The sequence below is a fragment of the Rhipicephalus microplus genome, chromosome X (assembly GCF_043290135.1).
Source record: "Rhipicephalus microplus isolate Deutch F79 chromosome X, USDA_Rmic, whole genome shotgun sequence".
Taxonomy (NCBI): Eukaryota; Metazoa; Arthropoda; class Arachnida; order Ixodida; family Ixodidae; genus Rhipicephalus; species Rhipicephalus microplus.
In genome coordinates this window covers 112,996,201-113,019,985 of record NC_134710.1, presented here as the reverse complement: position 1 = coordinate 113,019,985, position 23,785 = coordinate 112,996,201, and the positions used below count along the sequence as shown (strand labels likewise).

At 42.1% G+C, this 23,785-nt stretch overlaps 1 protein-coding gene across 3 annotated transcripts in view; it reads right to left on the bottom strand.

The window, feature by feature from the left end:
* LOC119176327 (uncharacterized) overlaps nt 1-23,785 on the bottom strand; it is a 90,039-nt gene that overhangs the window by 21,890 nt on the left and 44,364 nt on the right. For all 3 annotated transcript variants that reach the window (XR_012886934.1, XM_075877433.1, XM_037427551.2), the window contains exon 4: nt 4,878-4,951. Coding sequence is in view for 2 of the 3 variants with exons in the window: in XM_075877433.1 (XP_075733548.1) it covers nt 4,878-4,951 (74 nt within the window). In the remaining variant the exon portion in view is untranslated. The remainder of the gene's footprint in view (nt 1-4,877; nt 4,952-23,785) is intronic.

Genomic DNA, 23,785 nt, shown 5'->3' with positions numbered 1-23,785 from the left:
GTGCTTTCGACAAGATTGATTTTGTACTTGAATTTTACATTCATGTTCACCTCTCGGTGAATGGAACTTCTGTTACATGGAACATATTTTTCTAGTCCCTTCAGATTCTATTTAATTAGAGACTACTGTATTTTTGCAATGTACTCAGACAGTTGTGATGGTGAAATAGCTGAGCATTCCCTTCTTGTACAGCAGGTACTGAGTTTGAATCCCAGCATGGCTGGTCGGATTCCACCTTTTCTTTTTTTAGCGAATAAACATGTCCCCATGCCTGCTCCTCAGTTATGCACTTGCAATTCAGACTCAAAAAACTGGCCCTATAAAAATTTAAACAGTACAAATAAACACTGGCATTCCTCTCCCTGTCTTTATATATCTACGTACATGTTCACAACAGTACTTGTAAATCTAGAAACAGGACAGTCTCCAAAGTTTCAATTGTATGATTTTGTGTTATAACAGAACAGTCCCCAATGATATAACTTGCAACACTGCAAATTTGACTACACAACAAGTAGCTGTGTCTGGCTACAAAAACCAGTGCAATGATGTCGACTGTGCGAGGAGCAGCTTCTTCATTACTTTGGCTTCCGCAGTATTGTGCACAGCTGAGGGAAAGTGGATGATGGAGTCAAGCTAGAAAGTACAGTGCCATTAAAGTAAGGTCTGCACAGCGTAGAGTCTTTTTTGAAGTACTGCTTAAATCATTTCATGATGTCTAAAAAACTTTTTTACCAGGGTTTTTTTCTCAATTTTATTTATTGATCTCAAGTCAGTTTTTTTCTGTATATGCTCTCCTACTTTCTGCATGAAAACAAGACATTTGCAGTATCAGTCATGTGCACATTATTGTACTTTTTGCAAGTGGTCTGTTTCAATAAATATATGTATATAAATATAAATGTCGGAATTTAATGTCTCAAAACCACAATATGATTATGAGGGATGCCATATTGAAGGGCTCCTAAAATTTCGACCCCCTTGTATTCTTTGACATGCATTTAAATTTAAGTATACGAGCCTTTAAAATTTAGCCTCCATCGAAATGTGGTCACTGTGCCTCTTCCAATGAAGTAGTACCACTATGATTGCACCATTGCTCCTGCACAGGACATTTTTACCATACCTATCAATGTATGCCTAATGAATAACTTGAATTTTCCACTGACTTCTTCTGCCAGTGTTCAAGGCCAAGCACTGCCATTATCTCATGAAAGCATGATGGGTCTACTTATGACATATTTTAAAGCAAAAGATATTAAACAAATAAATGCAACTGCTAACATTCATTACAATGATGAACTTTTCTATACTGATCACATCAGAATGGCTAAAGTTGCTCAAACGTAAAACAAAAACATGCCTAGAACAGCCAAATAATGTGGCAAATGCAGTTTGACACTTTGTAGATGGAGAAAATGTTGAAATGGATGAACTTTTCAACAAATGAAGCTCTTTTATGGCAACACCTCTACAAAGCATAAGGGCCTCATAGCTACACTAACATATATGCCAGTCTTTTCATCCTGAAAACTAGAACTGAACGGCATTCCCAGCCTGTCAGTTTCTTTAATTACCAACAACCTCAAATTCAAGATGGTCTGACAGCCAACACTGAGCATGTCTTCTTTTGTTTTTCATTTTTTCTGTTCATTCCCTCCTTTTCCCTCTTTCAGTGAGAGTAAATAAATATATAAATCAATGAACAAACACCTTAAACCTTCCTGTGTTGCCATATTAGCATAATAGCCATCCTGGCAATAGAACTTGCTCAATTTTCTTTTCTACTCATGGACTTCGCCATCTTGGACTGATAAGCACTTGTTTTGCACATTTTCCGGCAAAGCATTTTTGTGCATGCGAGTTCAACGTAGCACTACTTGTTTATTTCATACGAATACTAAACTGCAACATTATCAGTCCGAAATGGCAGCACTTGAGCGCATTTGGACAATAGTGTATGCACTCGAACCTCGATATAACGCACATAGATATAATGAAATATTAGTTATAACAAAGTAAAGAAAAAATGGCCTTGCAATAGATACAGTGTGAGGATTGATTGATTGATTTCTGGGGTTTAACATCCCAACACTACGCTATGATTATGAGAGAAGCCGTAGAGTAGGGCTCCCGAAATTTCAACCACCTGGGGTTCTTTAACGTGCACCCAAATCTGAGCACACAGACCTATAACATTTCCGCCTCTATAGGAAATGCAGTCGCCGCAGCCGGGATTCGATCCCGCGATCTGCGGGTCAGCAGCCGAGTACTTTAGCCAGTAGACCACCGCATAGGGGCAAAACAGTGTGAGGAATATACCAATATAACAAACCTATTTTGATAGAACATGCCACTTTGTTATGATTAGGTTTGAGTGAATGTATATCGAACATTATGTCATGCTAATCGTCTGGACTGAACATGCTACATTCAGTGGTGCAACAGCCAAAGTACAATTTGGAGTAGAGCGATTCCACGAGAGATCGACACAAGTCCAAAAGTTGATATTTTAGATTTCATTGAGTATTTTATATTTCGTGCACCTCTCACCAGGTAGCCCGAAAGTCAACTTCGTTTTATGATTAACGGCATAACTTACGAGAAAAAAAAATCAAACTTCACCATCACCGAGGCACTAATTTCGTCACCTGTCATTTTCTAAAATTGCAGATGCTATAAAAAGACAAATATTTTTGTTTCAAGGAAGATATTTTTTACCTGAAATGCATGTCTAATGAAGAATGAATTCATACGGTTTCAAGTTTGTAGACCTTACGAAAATAGCTTATAAAAATGTTGCGACAGTTTAAAATAAGTTACGTATTGCCCATTTTACCACTGTGAATACTTGCGCACAAGTATCCACAGTGCAAATGTAAAACTGAAGTATAGTACGTTGAAATGAATTTCACAATGTTTTTGTCGATAAAATTACGGGAGGCGTAATCTTTGTCCTTACTTTGAACCATATGATCTAAAGCATTGCCTCCGAGATGCGGCGCACAGCAATTCATCTGTAGAGCAGACGACGGATGACGACTTGCCCTAAAGCGTGTTCTTCAGTCTAATGCGGCAGTCTTCGTGCCCCAAATGATAAAAATTTGTTATGAATCGTTTATGAACTCATTCAACATTCATTTCTCTTACCCAACGTGTTGCAAACACATGGCCGTCACAGCAGCTCTATCTGTGTGTCAGTAATGGAGGGGCACCACATATTAGAAGTCTCAGTGCTCTACGCATAAGAGTGAATTCAGATACTGTAGAATACCGTGTTCGAAATAGTTACTCCTATCTGTTAAAACAGCCTTTCTTCACCAAATGCGGTCACGTTCACTCGCGTTTGACGCTTATTGCCCCTTTTCCGTACCATTTTCTAGATTTCTCAACTTATCAGCGCATTCTCGAAAAGCTCTGATTTGTACCACAAATATTGTCGCTAAAAACAAAATAATGCAACATGTTTTTCTTTATTACTCTATGATGGCCTTACGTTGTCTATTTGCGAGATTTTAAGAAAAAGCGAAGATGGGTTTTTTTTATTATTCAAATTTCAGTGGAGTACACTTTTGCCAATATGAGAACTTTGAGGCAATATATAAAATTTTACATTTGCCCTACGGCAGCAATAATTTATGTACCTAATGAACACCCTATATCCTTAAAACGTGTCAAGTTTGAAAACGCTGCTTGCATTACTTTCGGAGAAAAAAAAAAATGGGGAATACGTAACTTATTTTAAACTGTCGCAAAATTAGACATTTTTAAAAGCTATTTTCTTAAGGTCTACAAACTTGAAACCATATGAATTCATTCTTCATTAGACATGCATTTCAGGTAAAAAATATCTTCCTTGAAACAAAAATATTTGTCTTTTTATAGCATCTGCAATTTTAGAAAATGACAGGGGCCGAAATTGGTGCTTCCGTGTTGGTTAAGTTTGATATTTTTTTTCTCGTAAGTTATGCCGTTAATCATAAAACGAAGTTAACTTTCAGGCTACCTGGTGAGAGGTGCACGAAATATAAAACACTCAATGAAATCTAAAATAACTTTTGGAACCGTGTCGATCTCTTGTGGAATCACCCAGCAGCGAAATGTTACTTTTGGAGCACTAAAACCCAAATTTGGAGCAGGTTCGATGCAGTGCAACGACTCTGGAAAACTCCAAACTGTGTTAACTGCTCCCACAAGTGAAACACATACAAGAGCATTTTAGTACAAACAACTTCTCTGCATTTTAATTTAAGAAAAAGTTTCAGCTGTTCGTCAAGTTTATTAGATCAAGGAAGCTCTGGAGGAAGTGAATTCACTTATAGTGATTGCTTGCAGTGCATAAATAATGAATAACAACTCCACTTGTGTGTGTGTGTGTACAGTCGAACACGAATATATCAAACTCGAAGGGTATTGCAGAGTAGTTCAATATATGAAAAATTCGATATAAAAAAATAGAGGCCCCCCGAGAGCTTAGCTGTACCGGATCATCACCTACAATAGGTGAATTCAAGAATGACAACTAATTCCGCACACATCCCAAAGCATACCTTCCAGCTCGCACGGCGTTCGATATATTCGAAGGTGGGTAAAAACACCGTTCGATATAAACGTGCGAATTTCTATACTTTTACAAAGGAATTTCAAGGGGATAACTTGCGGGTTCAATATACCTAAAACTTCGATATATGTGGGTTCGATATAACCGTGTCTGACTGTATATGCATGTGTGTGTGCAAGCTTATATTTAATCTAGAAAAGCTCGTCTAGCCTGTTACAAGAGAGTTTAATTTTGTTTTTTGAAGCTATGCATAATTCAGAGCTACTCAAAACAGCTGCACATGTTAAAACACACAATGTTACAGCAGTAGCGTTACCTGGGAAAATCGATTACTTTCTTCGACTTCTTCTTTTTCACCACACTCTTTGGTGGTGCCATGCAAGGAGCGGCCTGCATTGAAAAAAGAACAGAAATATAAATCTTTTACCAGACAAAATATTCAGCAATAAATAATTAATTTACAACATGAGATTATGCAGAGGTTAATGTAACACAAGATACAGTGCTATAAACTTGCAATGATGCTCTTGAAATGAAAGAATCCGATAATTACATGCTAATAAATGTGGATTAGTTTGAAAAAAAAAATACTGCAAGCATATGAGCACAGTTCCTTCAGTCATAGAGGGTCTTTTTTTTAACACTAGATTTTTTATAAAAGTTCTATAAAAGGCACACTACAGTGGTTATGTACATGTACTCTATGTAGAGGTGAAAATACTTTACTGCAACAAAAATGGCATTGTCAAGAATAACAAAAAAGCAGATAACTCCATTTATATCAACAAAGGCAATTGTTTATATTAGAAAGTTGTAGTTACAGCCAATTTTTGGCTTACCTATTTGTCTAGAAATCACGAAAGTCGCACATAATTTAAGCAATTCATCATCAAATTTTACCAGTGAAATTGAAACTGATCGCGCAGCCTGAGTGCGCCTCGCGTGTAGAGAATGTGATCTCTCTGTTGCGTCAGACCAGAACCTTGAAGAACAAAGAAGTGACAAAATTTGAATCAAGGCACACGAAAGCGGAGTCTGGTCAGAAAAATGTGAGTGATACCATTAGAACCTTCGCCGTTTTACAAATACCTCTGTGTTACCTAAACTAATAATTTATCCTTAAATGTGCATATTACTAATGTCATCTCAACTTCTAACAAGGCACTTGGTTTCTCTAAACATCACCTAAAACAAGCTACAAAGCATGCGATCAGCCTATCAAACCATAATATTCTCTGAACTCACATACGCATGCACAGTATGGAGCCTCCAGCAAACATATTTAAGCAATGCTCTCAAATTCGAGTAATACTATGTCGTGAGATTCGTACACTCTCAATATTTATACCATGTCGGGGTTTCGTCATTGTGAAAAGAATAGACCTCTACAGGGGTACGTCACAGCGTGACGTCACTGGTGCACGTGCAAGGCGGTGGTCCGCAAAACACTTCCGCTGGTAGCTGAGTGGGGTGCAGTCGCTTGGTGCTTAGGGCAAGTGTTTTTTTTCCTTTTGACAGTCTAATCTTCATCTCACAGTGGCAACATTAGCTGTGGTATGTGTGAGAGAACATCTACGTGTGTGGTAAAGTGCGTGATTAAATATTTGCCACGATGACTGGCTGTTTATCTCGAAGTAAACACACGCGGTGGCCTGTGCGAGGGACAGTGGCATCGTCTTCAAAAATGCGCAGTGTTGACTGTGGCGAGTAGTGTGCATTGAAAGGCATCGATAATATTGGTTCACCTTTACGGACGGTAAAACTGGAAGTATTGTGCGTGGTGTGTGCAGTGCGAATAACATGATGCGTCTTGTTTGCGAAAACACTGGTATTCGTTGTGGGCTGGTTTCCGTAACTGGCTGTCGATGGAACTTCACGATCTGACATTTTAGTCAAGGTAAAAATGCATGTGACATGATCATCTGCAAGTGGGTACATCTGAGCATATGCGCTGTGTGCAGAAAAATAAAAGTGCATGATCTCCGGGTGATATATAGGACTACGCATGAGCTATAAGAATGTTTTTGCATTGCCGAATCTGCATACACACTTCACTACGACTGTAACTCGACACTTCACTACGACTGTAACTCGTATTATCGGATACCTTATCCGTGTTAATAGAAACAGCAGAAATTTTCATTTCTTATCTACTTTGTACTTTTACGGCTCGATCCTTATTAAGTCACAATGCACATTGGAAGTTTGTGTATGAGGCCTAAAGGAGCAATATGATATGGGCATGAAAACACGCTATAGGTGTCAAACGAAGCAAGGTAACTGTGCCAAATAATACTGTATATTATTAAGTTGTCAGGTGTTACATCACATGAACTTTCACTGGGTTATTGAGAAACTCAGCAACAGAAATTCACTTTAATTTTCATGAGAATATGTTAACCTCACCCTAACGCACGGCAAGAAGTGCTTCTTTTGTTTTTTCATTCATCTCCGATCAGACGTTTGCACAATTGGTAAGAATCTTATCATTGACTTTGTGCACAGCAGCTCAAAACCACGCTGCCGCCAATGCTGTACTTCGTTTAAAACTGCATTGCATATGCCATGATGAAAATTGATTAAGTTTACACCCATGCCATGTAAATATTTCTCAAAGGGCCAGTCACACTGTACATTCAAAACATTTGCTTTCGAAAAAGATCAGATTTTATTATGGCTGCCATCTACGTGGGTGAAGCCCACTGCGTGCTAGTCGTGTCTCTCAATACACTAAATGAACTTTCTCCATCCATCTACAACGAGCAAATTTCCACACCATGAACAGTGACCCTTCCGCGAACCCTTTCTTTCAAAAGCTGTGACTTTAGAAGTAGCAATGTAGAAATTTCTGTCACAGGAATGCAGACACCCAGCTCTGCTATGCAGAAAGATGCCGCCGGCGAAACTCTCTTGCCAATAAGCACCTGCTCCAAGAGAGGGTATGGTGGGCGGGGTGCCTGCAGTGATGTGACACTGTTTACAAACAGGGAGAGATCTATTAGGTCTGCCGACCCCCCCCCCCCCCCCCCGCTTCACCGCCGCCATAACCACCCGACCCGCATTCATACAAGAAATATCTAATTATTATTCAGAATAAAAACTCCTGGATGTCATTTTCATCATCCCAACTGCTCGTATACATTACAGAATCATGTACCCATATTATTCATGTTATAATTAGTAATGCTTATTCACATGTTATTTCTAACCAATTTGTAATGAACATGTGTAAACCCACCGCTCATGTCATGGGCCTGTTGGGCTTTTAAGGTAACAAAATGAAATGAAATGAAAGGAAGCATCTTGAAATACACGAGTACACACCCTAATCTTTTGAGTGATGCAAATGAATATGAGTGGTGAATATGAACACGAATATGAGTGATGCTGACGAAAAACTCTATTGCCCGTCTGCGTAAAGAATTGCTGCAACAGCCGCCCCCTCCCTCCCGAGATTTATGATGCACAGAGAAAGAAACATAAATACCAAACACCACAAACCAAGGTAAAGCAATCTGCTGGTGCAGGTGAGATGACTTAGTGCTTTTCACGAAAAGATACGGCCACAATGCACCTTGATTCAAATTCTGTCACACGCTTGTCACAGAGAGGCCATATTTTCTGTGCATTTGGTAATCACTTTAGATTTTTTCCTCAAAATTCGATGATAAATATCTCAAATTACGTGCTTGTTTTGCAATTTCTAAAATATAAGTATGCAATAAAGTTGCAGGCACTAAAAATCTAATATAAGCAACTGCCTTTTGTCCAATAATTAAGAAGCTAATGGACAAGCTTCTGTTAATTAGTCTCATCAATGCCATACAGGGTTCACACAGGTTTCCAAAGCAAAAATTCAAGGATATTCAAGGACTTTCCAGGACCTGTTCAAAGTTTTTCAAGGACTCAAAGCAGCATGCGAAGTTGAAATTTTTTACTCTAAAATTTTCAAAAATGACCAATTTTATTGCGCCTAAAATATATACATATCACATTTATAAAAAAAGAGCGTAGTATTTATAAATTCTCGCACCCACTTCATAGGGAGAGGGCACGATGTCATGTCGGAAAGTTACGCGCTGATGGGTTTCAACGCACATGTGTAGTCAGGCCTTAAAGGGGTAGTGCCACAATATTTGTGGCTTGCGTGCCCTTTGCTGCAAGCTTTAATTATAGCTCCAATAAGCACAATACACGCACCACGATTTATTTATTCTCGCTATATAATTTGTCGCCTTTTTGATATGGACAATTTTCAGTTCATGTTTGTGGGGACTGAGTTGTGCAGGTGCATAGCAGTGTAGCTCACTTAGTCACGTGATCACAAAGCTTTGCCCACATCACGTTGAGTATTGTCAGCTCTCGCACACGTGCCACACAAGCACCTGTAAAACAAACTCGCCACTTAGTAGGCTCCTTTTAAAAGAAACCTGAAGGGACCAGGAAAATGTGTTTCGTTTAAGAGGAGTTTCGTTTACTGAGAGATTAATAGGGGTATAATATTCAAGTAGGAAACCAAACATAATAGTGGCAGTTGTTCCATTTAAGTAGCAATTTCATTTAAGAGAGTTTCGTTTAATGAGAGTGTACTGTATTTGCAGCCGCCGCGATAGTTTGTCGGTATGTACGGGGCGGAAGTCCGGAGGTCACTCAGCTGACTACAGATGTAGTATGACATCACTAGAACTTTTGTTGCCCTTCCTGTAGAGCTAGGTCAGTGTTGGACGTGCTCGCGATAGGTCTCGATTAGGACAATGAGCATTTAGGTACACTTAGGAGGTGACTTAAAATGTATTATTAAACACACACGGTGCTTGCTATAGCCTTGAAATTTGATGGCACCATTCCATCAAGAGTGTCAACTTGTGCACAGCTGACACTCGCAGCACGTTGCTCAACAACTAACAAGTAAGAACTGGGACAGTGGTTAATTTACACTCATTTTGTGGATACATGTGTGTTCTTTTCTAGTGCCGTTCTTGGTTTGTTTAAACAGCACACTTCCAGTGTCGAGCTCTGACAGTTGTTCATTAGCACTCGTTCTGTGCACTTTCTTTTCGTGCATCCTTCATAATGTTGATATTAGAGTGCACTGCTCAGGAAATTCAAGGATTTTAAAGGATGGCGAAAAATTCCAGGACTTTCAAGGGCCTTGAAAATGAATTTTCAAAATTCAAGGGTTTTCAAGGATTTCAAGGACCTATACGAACACTGTTTTAGTTGTGACAAAGTATTTCCTCCTTGAAATAGAATATGTATACGAAAACAACCAAGGTGCGACTATCAGAAAATTTTAATGAAAATATGTATTGTCAAGAAAAAAAATCACAGCCACGCTGATGAATTTAACCCAAACCACAACTTTTGACCTGAATTTAACATGCACCTGAACAGATATTATTGAGAGCCTCACACTCTCTATGTCTTCTCTCATCCTGATAAATAATCTTGAATCTACACAGGGAGAGATGGCAAGAGAGAAAGAAGCTAGCTAGCTCAACTCGCAATCATGGCCTTGAGAACATGATGAAGCGTGATTGATCTGATCAGTTGCGATTCCTGTGTGTGTTGGTGTGGCTATTCTGTAATGTCAGCAGACTAGGAAGTGCAGCGTCAGCATGTGGAGGTACTCGTGGCAAGAAACAGGGGGGGTGCAAATAGTGAAATTTAGAACCAAATCGAATACGAATTGAATAATGATCATACTGAATTGAATATCAATACAATTCAAATACTATTCAAACAGTGTTTGAGTAGTAGAGACACCATTTTTAAGACAAGACTAAAATTCTACAACTTTTTATTTAACACAAGGATTCACAAACTTTAACAAAGTAACGCTACAGTTACATTAAACCGAAAAGGATTCCATGATTATGTAAACATCTATAAAGTTTAACAAAGTCACTGTACATTTAACTTAAAAATGATATACCACAACTATGTCCACTGAGATCAGCTCGTATACAGTAGCGACTACAGCCTTCAGGTCATTTTTTACCTGTAAGATTAATACAGCAGTTACTTAAGTATCCTCGGTGGTACTTTGTCACCAGCTTTTTGATAAGAGTAAGACCTAACAGTTCAATATTATTTCATGAATGAACATCACAAACCTCGTTAGTGTGGTAGTGCATTGAGGTTACATTCACTTAAGCAACACTGAAGTTAAAAGCAAAGATTTTTTCGTCCAGATATCAGTAAAGCTTTGATAATCCCATAAAAGTTTGAACTGTATATCTCACTCGTTAAAACAAAAAAAATGATTTTTCGCTCTTCCAGTTACATGTTGTTCCTTCTATTTTTTTCCCATCAGTGCTGATTATTCGAAAAATACTTGAAACATATTTGGTAGTTCATATGGAACTCTATTTTAATCAGGTTCTGAATCAAATAGAATTCCATTGGATTTGTTATTCGAAATTTTCAAGCGCTCCCACACTCCCACAAGAGGCACACCCGATCCAGTTGCCACTTTTGATTTATGTCACCTATTGGCCAATAGAGTGCTATCTTTTGTGTGACACCAAACAACAGGCACTAGCACCTCCGAAAAGAGAGCGCAGAGGTCTGCACAAAAAAAAGGGTGCCCAAGGAAATGGCAATACTATGCTCCACTTATACGCTTTTCTTGTCGTGCACAAGAGCAAGATTTAGCTGAGCTGTTCATAGTAGTGTCTGCTTTCCACAGGATGTGTTTTCTCAACAAACCAGAAGGATAGTTCATGACCCTCTTAAAGATGTATTGGGATTATAATTATTGGTGAAATCATATAAATTCTAAGATTGCATGTTTCAAAGTCCTAAATAAAATTTTCCCTGGTTCGCACTATTTGGTCTATTTTCACTGCTATGAAAAACAACTTTTTCAAAAGAGTTATCACAAAAAGTTTAGAGTTGGGAATTTAATTACATTGCAAGAGAAGCAAATACTATACATTTTGAGCATCACATTAGAAAGTCCCAAAGTACTGAAATTGTTTACAACATTGCTTTAAAGTTGAAAATATGTTAAGAACATGGCTATAGACTCCATGGATTCCTAAACTGCTGCAATGAAAAAGCATGAATTTCGGCATTGAAGCACCATAACGAGATAGTTTTCATGGGATGTGCTTTCTACGTAAAATACGTACAATTTCAGTCTGCTCAATGCTGTTCTGTAATACAGGGTGCCCAAAGGCATGTATTCATAAGAATTTAGTCTGTCTTCTTTTTTCAAATGAGAGTTTTCCTGAAAAGGCAATCATTTGCTCCATAAATTTTTTTTTTTTCATTTGTGCTAGGGTAATGAAAATTTTCTGTTCTAATGACAACAAGAAAGGTATCCTTGATGTTTTGTTAAAATCCTCCAGTCAATTCAAAAGCATTTTAACTCTTTCGTTACTATGCCTATTCAAATCGATCACCGGTGATCGACGCTTTTTGGTCATTGATTTTGCCAGGTTAAATTTGTTTCTCGTGCACCCAGCACTTTCTAGTAGTTAGTTCGGCCACTCAACTTTCAGAACTTTTTTCTAATTTTCCAACTTGGGTAACATAACTATTTTTTTAGACTTTTGTGTGAACCAAGGAGCGTGTGTAGTTGGAAAAATGCACTAGGTTGGCGAACTTGACAGTAGTGCGTATCCCTTGTAATGATGCTAGAGTAACATCGAAGTTCTGTAATAAAAAGAAACTTTGTAAGCCAAATATCGAATTGATGTTCAAGCTTCGCAATTTTGACAAGTTGAGCAGTAATAGTTGTAAGAAATTTATGCCAGCTAATCAATGGAGAGCTGTTGCTAGAAGTCAGAGAAAATTAATTCTACAAAAAAATATTTCCCAAGGTCTGCCACATGTATAAAGAGGTGGCTCTCACAGCCAGTTTCCAGCCACTTTAGTTTTGCTTGTATCGTTATATCAGACACAGGGTCACATCTAGTGTCACTAGTCGCTCCTATTACGCGGTCGTTACGTGCGCACGGCTGCGCATCAGCGCTGCAAAACACATGCTCTGCTTGAAACTGTCTTGCGACCCCACCTGAACTGAGTGAAAACGAGCTGATATTTTGTGAATGACAGCACCTCAGCTTCAAGTTTTATGGGGACGGCGTTTTGTGTTAGCCTGAGACATCCATAGCCGTTCATGTTTGTTTTGTTTACATCTTAAAGTTATCTTCTCTGCCCGAAGTGCATATAGCTTCTGACCTTTGTGCATAATCTTATAGCTACTCAGGTTACGTGCGTGGTCCACACTTCGCTAGGGCGGGATGTGGTGGTGCTGGCTGCAGAGCTTCTCCTAACGGCAAGAAGGCCCCCGGAGCACCTCTTGGTCCTGACTACGGAGCAGTGCGTAACATTTTAGAACTGCGTACAATATTGTCCTTTCTTTAATACGATATGTGCAAATATGCAAAGGAATATGCTTGGATGCATATTGTCACGGGGGTGAGAGAATGATTGAAATAAATATATTTCCAAATATAGAGGGAGAGTCGGAGCCAGCTGCAGCCAAGATGGAGGTACAACAGCAACAACACGAGCGCAATCACATTCATTGTCTTCGTCGTCTACCTGATGCTCTCTCGTTGCCGATGTCGTATAACATATAACCCCCCGCCGCCGGTAGCGCCGTCTCGGCGCCTAAAGGAGAGTAGCATCATGCGGAGACGTATGTTTTCATACGGGACATGTGGATGACGTCAGTGGCGGGTGAGGACGACGATGACTGACTGACCAACAGAGCGATCTGATATGTGACCTCAGCAAGCCGGCGTAAAACCTTTTAAGGCCCAGAGTAGCGAGATAGGAGCTTCAAAGAGAGGCCAACGTGGCGGCATGGTGTCCAGAAGAGGACCAATGAACCTGGAGAGTAGGAAACTACTCTGTGATGGCTATTGTAGTGGGCCTTTTGAGAGAGCTGCGAGCCAAGAAGACATTCCCGTGCGATTTGGCGGGCCACTTGAGCCCTAGCAGTGGCCTCACGGGCGTACTCTGTAACCGTCTGCGTAGTCGATGGGAGAAGAGTCTTGAAGGGTAACGCTGGATGGCGGCCGAACAATAAATAGAAGGGGGAGAAGCCAGCGGTGTCGTGACGTGACGAATTGTACCCGAATGCCACATAAGGCAAAGTACTATCCCAATCAAGGCGATCTTTGGAAACGTACATGGAGAGCATTGTTGTCAAGGTTCGATTTAGGCGCTCGGTAAGACCATTTGTTTGCGGGTGGTAGGCCGTAGTGAGCTTGTGACGCGTCGAACACGAGCGCAGGATGTCATCTACTACTTTTGAAAGAAATGAGCGACCACGATCGGTCAGCAGCTGTCGAGGAGCGCCATGGTGAAGAATTACGTCATGAAGCAAGAAGTCCGCGACGTCAGTGGCACAGCTTGTCGGTAGCGCTCATGTGATAGCGTATCTTGTGGCATAGTCAGTGGCCACGGCTATCCACTTGTTTCCAGTGAGAGAAGTAGGAAATGGTCCAACGAGATCAAGACCGACGCGGTAGAAAGGGACGGTGGGTATGTCTATTGGTTGGAGCGGACCAGCTGGTGGCAAGATGGAATGTTTGGAGAGCTGGCAGGACTCACAAGCAGCAACGTATCGGCACACAGAACGGTAAAGGCCTGGCCAGAAAAATCTACGCCGCACACGATCATACGTGCTCGTGACCCCAAGATGTCTAGCGGTCGGAGCGTCGTGAAGCTGTTCAAGAACAGCAGAACGGAGTATCGCAGAAACTACGAGTAGTAGTTCTGATCCCTCAGCGCTGGTGCTGCGTCGATAAAGAATGCCATCGCGTAGAATGAACAAGTGTAGCGACAGGTCTACGTGGGGCAAATATAGACTCTGCATGATAGACCGCAAGTGGACATCGCTGAGCTGTTCCTTGCATATGTCGGTGAAAGCAGACATTGTGAAGACACAAAGGTCAGAATCATGTGCTGAAAGGTCGGGTGGGTCCACAGGGTGACGGGATAGACAGTCGGCATCCTGGTGCATTAGGCCAGATTTGTATGCCACGTCAAAGCTGTATTCTTGGAGTTTTAAGGCTCAACGACCAAGTCGTCCAGTTGGATCTCTAAGGGACACCAGCCAGCACAACGCATGGTGATACGTGAGTAGTGCTCAGTGGACACGGGAGCAGTGCTCACAACAGCATGCCTAACCACCTTGTCTTCGCTATTATGGCTTTGTTCATGATCATCCTCGCATGGCCATCCTGCTTATCAAGCATTCCTGCGCTTTTCCAAACGTTTCTACCAGCCACAAGCACATCTGCGCAGCTCGACTGCGCACCACCTATCGTGTTGGCACTTTCGCTGGATGCTCCCATCCGCCCCCCAGCCTCATCGACGCAGCCATCACCAGGAAACGAAGATTTAAGCAACATGCCAAGCGACCTGAACGTCAGTGGACACGGGAGCAGTGCTCACAACAGCATGCCTAACCACCTTGTCTTCGCTATGCAGGCTTTGTTCACGATCATCCTCGGATGGCCGTCCTGCTTATCAAGCATTCCTGTGCCTTTCCAAATGTTTCTACCAGCCACAAGCACATCTGCGCCGCTCGACTGCGCACCACCTATCGTGTTGGCACTTTCACTGGATGCTCCCCCCCCCCCCCCCCAGCATCATCGACGCAGCCATCACCAGGAAACGAAGATTTAAGCAACATGCCAAGCGACCTGAACTGAACGTCAGTGGACACGGGAGCAGTGCTCACAACAGCATGCCTAACCACCTTGTCTTCGCTATGCAGGTGCGTACAGCCGCTTCTCTTCGCGCTAAAAAGACTGATGATCGGTGTTTGCTACTGTTCCCGTGCCCACGGGTGTTATTGGATACCATATGCGATTGCTTTTCTGTTGCCCTTCTGTTGTTACAATCGGGTGATGTCGAGACTAACCCTGAACCTGACACACGCTCCAAATCGATGCTGAATATAGATTCACTCACCGCAGACCCTTCAAAACAAATGAATGTATTGTTCAAGCTGCTGAAGGATCTGCACACTCGATCCCTTGGAGGTTACAAGGCGCAATCTGAGCTGGCTTCTGATGTCAAAGCTATCAAAAACGGCCAGAAGGTCATCGAGACAAAAATAAATGGTCTTTAACAACGCTTGGACTTGCTCGAAGAAAAATCATGCATGTTCGATGAAATAACTAAAGATATGGCATCCGCGCTGGCTTAGGTTGAAAAAACTACTAGTTGTTTAGGTACGTTCGATTCACGTCTTGCTGATCTTGAAGATCGATCACGCCGTGATAACTTTATATTCTGAGGTATTCCCGACACAAAAGAATCGTGGCGAGAAACCGAATCCAAGCTAATCACAGCAATAAGATCAGTTTCGAATTCATTTCCCGACGGTGCAATAGAACGCGCACATTGTCTCGGTTCCTTCATTCCGAACAAGTGCCGCCCCATCATCACAAAATTTTCGCACTTTTAAACAAGGGAAAACGTAATTGCTCAGCGAAACTAATTTAAACAACAAAATCTTTCAGTTGGCGAAGACTTTTCATTACCTACCAGCACCGCCCGCAAAAAAACTGTGAATTCAGTACTGCCCAGCCTGGCTCTTCCAACTTCAAGCTTCATTACAATAAAATATTTTTGAAAAATAAATGCTACGTGTACGACGCTACTAATGATTCTGTCCACGAACTGATTCAGAATGCATCAGGTGCTGGACTAAATCGTGCGAATGCACGGTTCCCGGCACAATAGCAAAACATTGAGGGAAGTGGCCGATCACCTCATGCAGACACATTTTTCCTGCCCATTCTTTTTACAAATGCAAGAAGTGTTGTGAAAAAATACTTTTCGTTGTCATCAGCAATCGACACGTGCAGCGCTAAAATTGTCGCCCTTACCGAATCCTGGCTTCCTGCACATGTGCTTGATTGTGATATATTCTATGGCGCTTTTAATTTCACTGTCACCCGGTGTGACCGCACTGAGCGCCGAGGAGGGGGTGTTGTTCTCGCCATTTCTAAAGATGTACCGTAGTTTCATATAGACATTAAAACCGAGCTTGAATGCACATGGGCCTGCCTAACACTCAGTCATACAAAGATAATCATTGGTGTATGCTATTGCTCGCCCTCATCATCTGCCACCTTCATTGACAATTTACATGATGCTATTAACCTTGTTTCATCTCGGTTTTCCTCATCACCCTAGTTTTTGCTCGGTGACTTCAATTTTCCCAATCTGTTATAGAACACACAACCACATGTATGACACCTTTTTCAACTCAGGCGAAAGAATTTTGCGAACTTTGTTCCGTGTTTTCCCTGTCCCAACTCGTTACCCAGCCGACCAGAATCACTTCCACCACTGCGAACACACTTCACTTAGTCTTAACTAATCGTCCAGATCTATCTTCCCCAGCTTCTGCCTAGTATTAGCGATAATTATTTAATAAGTTTTGCTATTAACAGTAGCACTCCTGAAACAACTAAGGTTAACAAAATTATTCGTGATTATAAGAAAGCTAATTTTGAGGCAATTAACAATGCATTGGGCTCATTTCTCGACAGTTATTTGATTAAATTTGATACATGTTCTGTCGAGATTAACTGGAGTATTTTTGCAGATCAGGTATGTCTGTTGACAGAAAAATACATTCCTAATCGTACCATTACTTCCAACAAACACGCCCCTTGGTATAACTCGTACATCAAGTGCCTATCTAACAAAAAGAAATGGCTCTATCGTTCAGCTAAATCATCTTCTAACCAAGCACGTCGGGAATCTTATGAAACTGCTAATCGTACATATATATCTGCCCTAAAGGAAGCTAAAAATTATTACCTAACCCACACTCTACCAGACATGATCAAAACAGACATTAGCAAGTTCTGGCACGTCATTAACCCCCCTTGCGATAGCACTATCATTCTAAAAGACACAGAAGGCAACACAATCCCAAGTAACGCTTGCGCAATCACTCTTATTGACACATTTTTCAATCATTTCTCGGTTTCAAGCAACATTCACCTACAAGACACCAGCGCATGCATCTATCTTATCATGAATCCTGTAACTGTACATTCATCTGGTATTGCTAAACTTATTAATAAATTACCCTTTAACTCAGCTCCAGGCTTTGATGGCATCAACAGCAAATTTTTAAAAAGCACTAGCGTCTTCAGCTCCATAATATTGACCAAAATATTTCAACAATCCATAGACTCATCTACTCTTCCTTCGCATTGGAAAAAAGGGAAGGTGGTTCCTCTGCACAAGTCCTGCAGCAAGAACTCACCCTTGAATTACCGCCCAATCTCACTGACCAGCCCCTGCCCCGCCGCGGTGGTCTAATGGCTGAGGTACTCGGCTGCTGACCCGCAGGGCGCGGGTTCGAATCCCGGCTGCGGCGGCTGCAATTCCAATGGAGGCGGAAATGTTGTAGGCTCGTGTGCTCAGATTTGGGTGCACGTTAAAGAACCCCAGGTGGTCTAAATTTCCGGAGCCCTCCACTACGGCGTCTCTCATAATCATATAGTGGTTTTGGGACGTTAAACCCCACATATCAATCAATCAATCCCTGACCAGCCCCTGTTGAAAACTTCTTGAACACGTAATTTTCGCGACCCTGGTTAACTTCCTCAACTCCAACTCATTTTTCACCACAGCTCAACACGGTTTCCGTAAAATTTACTCATGCGAAACGCAACTAACATCATTTACTCATGGACTAAACTGTATTTTAGATCACGCCTCATCTGCTGACTGTGTGTTTTTAGATTTTAGTAAAGCATTTGACAAAGTTTTGCATCAACTACTACTTTCCAAACCAAGTCTTTTGAACCTCGATAATAACATACTGAAATGGATTGAATATTTTCTTTGTAACCGCCATCAGTTTGTTACTGCTAATAATCACGGCTCACCTGTAACTGAAGTTCGTTCCGGCATGCCTCAAGGATCAGTACTAGGACCACTTCTTTTTCTAATCTATATTAACGACTTGCCATCTACATTGACATCTCATGTTCACTTATTTGCTGACGATTGCGTAATTTACCATGAAATAATCAGTACTGACGATTCTAATGCTCCTCAATCAGATCTAAACCTTATAAGTGATTGGTGTAATACCTGGCGAATGCAACTAAATATTAACAAATGTAAATATTCACAAATGTAAAAGCATGCCGGTTCCACAATATATAAGAGCAGAGTAGGCGGATAAAAAGTCCATGCCGAGGATAAGTTCATGGGAACATTTTTCGAGCACAGCAAATATCGCTGTCGTGGAGCGATCGACAACACTTATACACGCGGAGCACATTCCAAGCACAGGAAATGTGCCACCGTTGGCGACCTGGATGAGTGGTACTGTGGGTGGCTTCAACGATGTTCTGAATTCATCACTGATATGGGAGCCCCTGTGTCCACAAGTGCAACAATGGGTGTGTCGTCTACTTCAACATCAATAAGGTTGCGTCGAGTCGGCAGCGTCGTCAGAGGATTTGGCAGGCAGTCGTCGATGCAGCATCACCTCTGCGAGCTGCATCATCTAGTTTTTCCATGGAAGGCGGTCAGTCAGCGACGTTGGTTGGCGAAATTGGGGCGAGCGAGACGACGGGCGACGGGAGAGCGGTGAACGAGACTGGTGAGCATGCGGAGATGGACAACGACGACGATATGGTAGCATGGAAGAAACGTCTTCACTGGTGGTCTGAGCTGATTCCTGGTAAGGTTAAAAGCGTCCATGATCCCTCTCTGGGCGATGGGTGTACCCACAGGATGCCTGATGCCAATACCACCGAGTGTTACAATGGTGGGCCACGTGTCCGATACGGCGGCAGTTGAAACAAATCGGATGATCGTAAGCAGTCCTCCACTCAGCTGAATTGCGAAGGCGCACCAGAACGTTTTGGCTTTGGGCATACCAACCAGGAGGTCGACGACGGCCGATCGGCTGAGAGGGACATGTATTGCACTCGGATGCCAGTCCAGCATGGGAAAGCTCTTGTCGCACAATGGCATGTACAAGTGGCACCATCTGAGGGCTAGAGTCACAGGCATGGAAGCACGTGGACGCAGGAGACAGAGCTTCAAGTTCACGTCTGATGATCTTGGTCACATGCTCTGCAAATAACGGCGTCTGTAGTGCAGGCCCGTCTTCGCACGACCAGGTTGCTGCTGTGTTTGGTAGTCGAGTGAAATGGTGGGCGATACGTCGACTTTTTGCAGCCTCAAAACGCTGGCACTCCTTGATGATGGCGTCGACCGTGTTGCAGTCCTTGCATATGAGAAGGGTGAACGCATCATCTGCAATTCCTTTCAATATGTGTGCTACTTTCTCAGTTTCTTCCATGCCATTGGCCGCTTTTCGGCAAAGGGCGAGTACATCCTGTATGTAAGTCACGTAGGACTCTGCCGATGTTTTCGCACGAGATGCCAACTCCTTCTTGGCCGCTGCCTTTTTACCCACTGACTTGCCGAAAAGGGTGCGCATCTTTTCCTTGAACGCATCCCAGCTTCCAATTTCATCTTCGTGGTTCTCGAACCACACTTTTGCTGTTTCTTTCAAGTAGAAGAGGATGTTGGCCAACATAAGAGTTTGATCCCAGCGGTAATTCTTACTTGTACGTCCGTACAATGGCAACCATTCTTCGATGCCCACATCATCAGTGCCACAGAATGTGCCAGGATCTTTTAGCTGCGGAAGAAAAACAGTTGTTGTTGAAGTCGCCTCGGCGGGAGCGGGTCCCTGGTTTGCCATGGTGGAAAAATCCTAACGTCGGCCACTGCAGAGCTCTGTTATGTCGTGTTGTGCCCCGCACCACCACCAAATGTCACAGGGGTGAGAGAATGATTAAAATAAATATATTTACATAATATACAGGGAGAGTCGGAGGCAGCTGCGGCCAAGATGGATGTACAACAGCAACAACAACACGAGCGCAATAGCATTCATCGTCTTCGTCGTCTACCTGATGCTCTCTCGTTGTTGATGTCATGTAACAGTATATTAGAACGACAACCTATGTGGAGTGAGGTGGCTCATGGAAAGAGGTGACACTAGATGAAATAGTGAAGTTCACTAGACATCTCATTTACACATCACGGGTATCCATCTAATTAGAATACCTAGAAACTCTTATCGCAAGGCAACGAAAATTTACTGAGAAGAGTGTCTCACGAAAAACCATGCGATGTTTCACCGCATGGCATGAGCAATGAAGCAGCACCTCGGTTCTGATCTTCTTTGTCTATGTGAAAAGAATCATATTGTACAACAATAATTATTTTTGTACTGTTCCTGCATCATTTATCTGCAAAATGTATATTCTGACTTTTTTGTTTTGAACATTTTTTTATATTTAGTGTCTTTTATTCTACTGTTTACCAGCTGCTGATAAACAATTACACACTTTTCACATTTTTATTCATTCTAAAACATTTTTGTTGCTGTACAACCCATATTTATTGGTAAGAGCATTTCATTCTGCAAAGTTTGGTATGCTGCAATGCATGCTGCAGTACTTTTATAACTGACAAAAACCATCTTTCCGAGACATATGAAAAACAACCATTCTCGCGCGGAAACGAAAGAATTAAGGAGAGATGCGAGTCGAAAAACTTGTTTCTTTTCAAAATTATCTTTTTCATTTTTATTTGCTTTCACAAGTTCGGTTTTAGTGTCTCTCATAGCCACGTGCATACGTCAATTAACTCACGGCCCCAAGTCCTTAGCAGCTGCGATGCAACTGACCGCAGCAGCGGTCTGATCTGCAACGTAGCAGAGGGTGCTAAGAATTTCGGGGTCCAAACAGTCCACCAGTGGAACCTGAACTTGGCAACATTTAACGCTAGAGCCTTATCTCAAGAGGCAAGTCTAGCTGTACTATTCGAGGAGCTAGAGGGTGTTAAATGGGATGTAATAGCACTCAGTGAGGTTACGAGGACATATGAGGCCTATACAGTGCTACAGAACGGGCATGTCATTTGCTATCGGGCTTGGCTGACAGAAGAGAACTGGGAGTGGGGTTCCTTATCTACAGAAAAATAGCTGGCAACATAGAGGAATACTATAGCAATAATGAAAGGGTGGTAGGTATCATAATTAAACTCAAAATGAGGTTCAAGATGACGATGATACAGGCTTATGCGCCTATGTCCAGCCATGATGACGCATCAGTTGAAAGCTACTATAAAGATGTGGAATCGGCAATGAGTAAGGTAAAAACACAGTATACTATACTGATAGGAGACTTCAATGCAAATGTAGAAAAGAAACAGGCCGGAGACCAGGCAGTAGGAGATTATGCCATCGGTACTACAAATACCAGAGGAGAACTATAAGTAGAATTCCCAGAACGTAATAATTTACGGATCTTGAATACCTTATACAGAAAATGAGGGAACCGTAAGTGGACATGGAGGAGCCTTAATGGCAAAAGAAAGAACGAAATAGACTTTATACTGAGTGCACACCCAGGCATCGTGCAGGATGTGGAAGTGCTTGGCAAGGTACGATGCAGTGATCATAGAATGATACGGTCTCGAATTCGGCTAGACTTGAAAAAGGAACGGCAAGAACTGATACGCAAGAAGCCAATCAATGAGCTAGCATTGAAAGGGAAAGTACAGGAATTCAGAGTCTCCCTAACAGGTACTTGGATCTTATCGAGAAAACCAGCCTTAGCGCTGACGCAAGAAATGATAATCTGACGAGTATGATTACGGGAGTGTACAGCGGAAGTTGGAAGTACAGTACTTAGACAGGACACAGGTAAGCTGTCCCAGGAGACGAAGAACCTCATTAAGAAGTGTCAAAGCATGAAAGCTTCAAATACAGCAGATAAAATAAAATTGGCAGAGCTTACGAAGTTGATTCATAAGGGCAAGGTATCCGATGTAAGAATATAACACAGAGCGAATTGAACACGCTCTTAATGGAGGAAGCGTCAAAGCAGAGAAGAGGAAACTCGGGATAGGCAAAGTAACTGCCAATATGGATAAGATAGTTAAAATAGCGGAGCAGTTTTACAGAGATTTGTACAGTAGCCGGCACCACCACAACCTTAATATAAGAACTAGCAGTATCCCAGATGGCATCCCACCAGTAATGATAGAAGTCAGAAAAGCCTTGGAGGGAATGAGAAGAAGCAAAGCTGCTGGTGAGGACCAGGTAACATCAGATCTGATGAAAGACGGAGGACTTATTGTGCTAGAAAAGCTAGCTACCCTGTTCACGAAGTGTCTCCTCATGGGAAGAGTACTAGAATCTTGGAAGAATGCTAACATCATCTTAAGACATAAGAAAGGAAATGACAAGGACTTGAAGAATTACAGACCGAACAGCTTGCTCTCCACCGTATACAAGCTATTTACCAAACTAATTGCTAACAAAATTAAGACAACATTAGAATTCAACCAAAAGAACAAACAGGATTTCAAACATGAATGTAAACATTCGACAGAAGTCTGTCTGGTTGGGTATGAAACTGGGAGATGATTTAGACTCCAACCAAAAGTTTTGAAGAAACACGACGTTTCGAAACTGACTTGCTTCCTTCCTCAGAGGTGACTGCGGGGCTACGTAGCAGCGGCGTCTTCAAAGCACTCGCGGGGACGATAATGACCCCCCCTCTTTCTCGTTTTACTGTGGAGCACAGTCCAGGTGTATAAACTGGGGGAAGGGTTTCGAGAGAGCGGTTGATGTTATGGGGTGTCCTCTGTATGTGCCACGACTCGAGTAATAACCTTCTCCTCCAGTCCAGCTCGCTTTCAAGGATGGCCGTCGCTTCGAAATTTGTCCGATGATCCAACGTCTCAGCATGTCTCGCGCCTGCGCTGCGCTCTTTGTAGAGCTTCCACACATCGTTGGCGTGTAGCTTCAGTTGTTCCGGTAGGTTTTTCGCCTTGCCGATAAACGAAGAGGGGCACTCGGCACACGGAATTTTGTAAACGATTCCGGGGGTCCTGTCCATTGTTGGCCGGTCTTTCGGGCGGGGGAGGAGGCGGCCCAGCGTACACGAATGCACGTGCCCTTCCTTCTTGAAGATCCGCGCCAACATCTCGCTAGTTCCCTGAACGTGTGGGACCGGTACGCATTTCGGGGGGCTGTAAATTAAGGTTGAATGGGGTTTTCGTATCCTCTGTTGCTCTGCGCGACAGGTGGCGGCTCGAATGAAGTTTTTTGGGTATCCGTTTTTTCTGAGGTCCGCAATTATGCGGGCACAATTATGGGAAGAATCAAAATGAAGGTAG